General features: G+C 35.6%; 1 protein-coding gene across 1 annotated transcript in view; it reads right to left on the bottom strand.

Moving 5' to 3' along the window:
• The window catches only part of KCNIP4 (potassium voltage-gated channel interacting protein 4), a 239,293-nt gene that overhangs the window by 3,919 nt on the left and 229,935 nt on the right, over positions 1 to 5,439 (bottom strand). Inside the window, exon 5 of the mRNA XM_007953764.2 lies at positions 1,761 to 1,868. Within this exon, the coding sequence (XP_007951955.1) occupies positions 1,761 to 1,868 (108 nt within the window). The remainder of the gene's footprint in view (positions 1 to 1,760; positions 1,869 to 5,439) is intronic.

The following is a 5,439-nucleotide window of genomic DNA, read 5'->3' as shown; positions in this document are numbered from 1 at the left end:
CTACCAGAGACTTGATGGCAGTGAGTTTATATAATGTATCGCTACCAATTTCCATTTAAGGAGAAGAAAATAAACTCCACACCATGGGAATTATATTAAAATTAATTGACAATTCAGTCAAATTTTATTAGGATTTTCACTACCATTTTTCTATATAGTGAAACTGAGAAACACCTTGGAATTTTAAAATCTAATTGTGCATGGTCATTTCCCTTCTTTTGAGTGTAAAAATAATTCTCTCATTACATGGGACATTCGGGTCTATTATTTCACCTTTGTTTTCTTTTTATTGATGTTTCAGAAAAAAAACCTCTGGATTGGTAATATAAATGCATTATACATTTGCATTTGAAAATACTCAACTTTATTGTTAATGATAAATAAACTTGTAGGTTGTAAGCCACAGGAGAAACCTTTTAAAATATTTTAAGTATAAATAAGTGGCAAGTCTTTTAGACATAGGCAGAATTCATGTCATATGTTAATCTCTAAGATCAGTAAATATAGTAGAATATGTTTGTAGTAAACATTTAATGGGATATAAAAAGATGGAAGGACTAAAATATGCCTAATATTCCTGAGGTACCTGGGTACTAAATATTCATCATATACTAATTATACAAAAAACAGAAAACTTGAAAACCAAACTCATTGCCATAGTTTCGATTCCGACTCATAGCAACCCACATTGGTTTTCTGAGACAGTAAATCTTTACCAAAGTCAGTCGCCCAGTCTTCCTTCCGTGGAGTGGCTGGTGGATTTGAATTACCAGCCTTCTGGTTAGCAGTCAAATGCCTTAGGCACTACACCACCAGAGCCCCTTAATTATACAAAAGGCACTAAATATTCAGGATATGCTAACTCTACAATATTCATGATAAGTGTGTCACTTATCGTTGACACACTTTCTGGCCCCATGAGTCCTCTACCCAAGAAAAGCAATAAAACCCAGAAGTCTGTCAGGCTAAGTGACAAAACTGTAGCTTTGGCCAGGTGCACTTGTGTATGTCTTTCTGATAGAGCAAACACATGCCATTGATGCAGGCTGTCTTTTGTCTGTGGACTTCATGCTTAAAACTAAACTCTTGGGAAGGCTAATGAGATGGAAAGACTTGACATATGAACATCACGAACCCTCAGGATTCACATATCATGGTTCTTCGACTCTTCTAGCACCCTATCCTAAATGTGTCAATTTACCCCATCTCTTTCCCCTTGCTTCTTGCTGTGCACTTTGAATTGATTTAATAATCCATGTGATTTGAGCATCTTAATTTTGTCTGTGAGCCTTTGTGTTCCCTGTCCTCTTGGATAGCCTGCCTGGAAGTGTATTTGGAGGCCCCATCATTGCATCAAGGTGATTTCCCACAAAACACCAGGCCTTTGTGCCATCCATAAGATCTGTAATATTGTATCCACTTACCTATGGACCACATTTATGGGAAATAAGGTTTCAGCCCAAATAGTCTAACATGGTATGATACATTTTCTTCCCATGTGATTTCAATTACAGTCTATATTCTATTCACATATTACATGCCATTAACAAACAAGGGTGTAATCCTATGTGTTACATATTTGTTTTGGAGAGTCACTATAAATTATTTCTATTCATTCCAAATTTTTAATGACATGCATCTTCCTCTAGCACAACATAATATATTTTGGATTTTCTGGGGGAAAAAAAGAATAATGACAATTTAATATTTTGAAAGCAAAATGACCCAAGGGATAGCTGTGTTGGTTAGGCACTCCTTACTTCTTTAGTGATGTAGCCATCTTTATTTATGTCGTACAAGTTAAATGCCCAGTTGAGTTTTTCTTGTACTGTTCCTCGGAGCAAAATGGAAAGACCCTTGATGAAATCCTAAAAAGAAATAAAAATACAGTTTGATATATTTCTAAAAAAGGAATACGCAAGGTCTTATCAAATAACCTCTCTAATGATGGAAGCAAGGGATACAACCCTCTGGGTTTTAAACCAGTCTCTGTATTTTAAGCCATTTATTTAGCACGAATGTTCTTGTGGATTCTCTGTTTCACAGGGTCATTTGTAGTTGTAAACATCCCTTAGGGTCAACATTCTAATTTCTAATTAAAAACCAACTTTGGGGCTGGAAATTACCAGCCACCCAAACAGCCATATGCTTGTGTGTAAGTGGTCTTAGCTTTTCCACTACGAGTGTACCCAATTCACTGAAAAGAATCTAATTAAACACTTTGTTTTTTAAAACACACATTTCCCATGAAAAGTATCTGCTATCAAGAAATGTGGACTGTCCTTAAGAGACAGACTAATCATAATCTTTATTTAGAAGCAAAGTTATAACTGCCTGAGGGTATGGTTGAAAAGCATAGACCTGGAAGCCACACTGCTAGATCCAAATATAGCTACGCCATTGTCCTGAGGGAACTTTACATTCTTTGGCCTCAGTTTTCCTATTTGTAAAATGGAGAAAACAGTAGTGTTGATCTCATAAAGTTTTCAGAGCTAAGCTGTTTTTAACAGTGCCTGGCAAGGGCATTTGCTATGCAGGTGTTCTTTAAATAGAGTCCACAGCCAACCTCACGGCTAGGTTGGTTTGATTGCATTGCAGAGGAGGCAGCTTGATTTGATCAAATTTGCATACTCTCAATGAAGATGCTCCCATGCAGAAGATGAAAAACATGCTCAGCATTTTTCAAGGTGAAAACTGAAGAAAAAATTCAAGCTTTCTGTTGAAATATTGAAGGATCCTGTGGCAAAATTGTGAGGATGGCGTTCTGTTGGACATAGGGTCACTGTGAGTCAGAAGTGACTCGGTAGCACCTGATAGCAACAACACAGGCAAAAAATTGAAAAATGCAAGAAGTTTCAAACTGGCGTCAAGTCAGTCTGACTCAGAGACCCCTCCTTGGGTTTCTGAGGTGGTCTCTCTATGGAGTACATTGCCCAATCTCCGTTCCAAGGAGTGGATGGTGGGTTTGAATCGCCAGCCTTCTGGTTAGCAGTCAAATGCCTTAGGCACTATGCCACCAGAGCTCCATGGAAGGAGTACACAGAGGCAATGTATCAAAAGAAATTGGTTGACATCCAACCATTTCTGGAAGTAGCATATGAAGAAGAACTGATGCTATTGAAGGAAGAAATCCAAGCTGCACTGAAGGAATTGATGAACAACAAGACTCCAAGAACTGATGGAATACCCACAGATGGCTAACATTAAACTGTGGTGATACTCTCAGCTCAACAGTTGTTAATGAACTGTTAGGGGAATGACAGAGCAGGAGGGAAATCTTGAACTGGCCTCCTACGTGTGTTCGTGTTCTCTACATTTTGTCGTTTTAACTGTCTTTCTGTCCCAATTTCTTGTAAATAAACATTCAGATGATTCAAAATATTAAGAGTATGAGAGGTATTACAAGGAAATGTTCCTCCCCTTTCTGAACCCCACTCACCCAATTTTCTTCCTGATAGGCAATGATATTAGTAGTTGTATTTAATTTTGAAGAATTCATGTGCATGAACAGGTGTAATGCATATATAACTATATAGTTCTCTCTTTACACAAATGATAGTCTCATAGGCTGTTGAGTGCATTTTTTTACGTTAAATGTTGTGAAACGAATTTCATTCTTTGTCACAGTTACATAGTATGCATGATTGTACCATTCAAACAGTTTCTTAATGATAAATATTTGAGGATTTCCAATCTCTTCTCATAAAAAAAATAATGCCCTTGGTCACCCTTCAGGCCTGGAATTGAACTCATTGCTGTGACTTCCAGCCAATCTTCAGACAGGCATTTAAGGTGAACATTTACACCACGTAGGTGCATTTTTTAGAATGATCAGCCATGGGAGATAACAAGGGCAGTGTTTGCACAGGGAGCTAGCCAGAGTGCAGGAATGCATAGGAAAGAAGGACACAGGGAAAAGGTAACCACCACAGGAAGGAAGTGGGAAGAGAGCTGTTGCATTTTGGGGATTGCAATCAAGGTTATGAAACAAAATGTGTATGAACTATTGTATGGAAAATGGATTTTCTCTGTAAACTTTCATCCAAATAATAATTTAATAAACAATAAAATAAAAGAAAAAAAATAATGCTAAAAAGAATAACTTTTTTATATGTATATCTATAGGGTAAATTCCTAGAAGAGGAATTACTGGAACAAAAAAAATGATTTGAACATTAGTCATTTATATACATATTTAAAAATTGCCCTCCCAGTTTCCTTTCAAAATATGTAAGAATTCTATAGCTTGCCTATGTCATATGGTATCAAACTTCTGATCTTTGCCAATTTTGTAGATAAATATTTATCTCAGATGATTTGAATTTATTTATTATGAATAAAACTGATCATCTTCCATATGTTTATGAGCCATTTAATTCTTTACTTTAAGATGTCTATTTCCTTTCTCAGTTTTCAATGGGTTTGTAGGTCTTATATTTTTGATTTATAGAAACTCTTCATATATTAGTGAAATTAGTCCTTGTCTGAGATATATCTAGCAAATATTACTTTCTAGTTTTTTTTTTTTTTTTCTTATGGTGATTTTTGCTAGGCAGCCATGTATTTTTTAAATTTTAATGTCATAGAATTTATCAACCTTTTGCTTTATGGCTTCTGGTTTATTTTACATTCAAAAAGTCTCCCATTCTTAGGTTATGAAAAGATTCCCCCAAGATTTTTAGTACTTTTAAGATTTATTTTTTACATTTAAAGCTTTATTCCAGTTGGAATTTAGCAGGTGTTTTTAGTTATTTAGTTTTCTCACCTTTATTTGTTAAATATCTCCATATTTTTACCTACTGATTTCAGATGCTACTTTTATCATATCCTTAATTCTTTCAAGTATTTGTTTATATTTCTGGATTTTCTATTTTGTTTTATTATCTTTCCATCTATGTACTTCTACCACATTGTTTTAATAGGTGTCAGGGCTGTTTTTTCCTCCTTGTTCTTATTTTTTTGTAACTGATTTTCTACTTTACCTTTTGATCTTCTTGTCTAAATTAATATTTATTTTTATTTTTTAAATTATCCTGTTTGTTTCTAGATTTCAAGGTAAATTTGCAGGTTCACTTCAGCAGAACTGACAATTGTACAATGACAAATCTTCCTATCAAGACCGTGAGATGCCTTCCCCTTGTCCAAGTCATCTTTTGTTACTTCATGAGTCAGTTTCCTATTGCTGCTGTGACTAATTACCACAAAGTTGATGACTTAAATCAACATGAACTTGTTATCTTATAGCTATAGTGGTCAGAAGTCTGAAGTGAGTTTCACTAGGCTGACGTCAAAGTGTTGGCAGGGCTGTGCTCTGTCTGGAAACATTAGGGGACAATCTGTTTCCTTGCCTTTTCCAGCTTCTAGAGACCACCTGCATTCCTTGGCTTATGGCCCTATCATCCATCTTCAAAGCACATTGCCCCAATTTCTGCCATATCT

Source organism: Orycteropus afer, unplaced genomic scaffold (genome assembly GCF_000298275.1).
Source record: "Orycteropus afer afer isolate SDZICR_OR568_19922 unplaced genomic scaffold, OryAfe1.0 scaffold00411, whole genome shotgun sequence".
NCBI classification, from domain to species: Eukaryota; Metazoa; Chordata; class Mammalia; order Tubulidentata; family Orycteropodidae; genus Orycteropus; species Orycteropus afer.
Note: the sequence above shows the minus strand (reverse complement) of the source record. Positions and strands in the feature narration are given on the sequence as shown.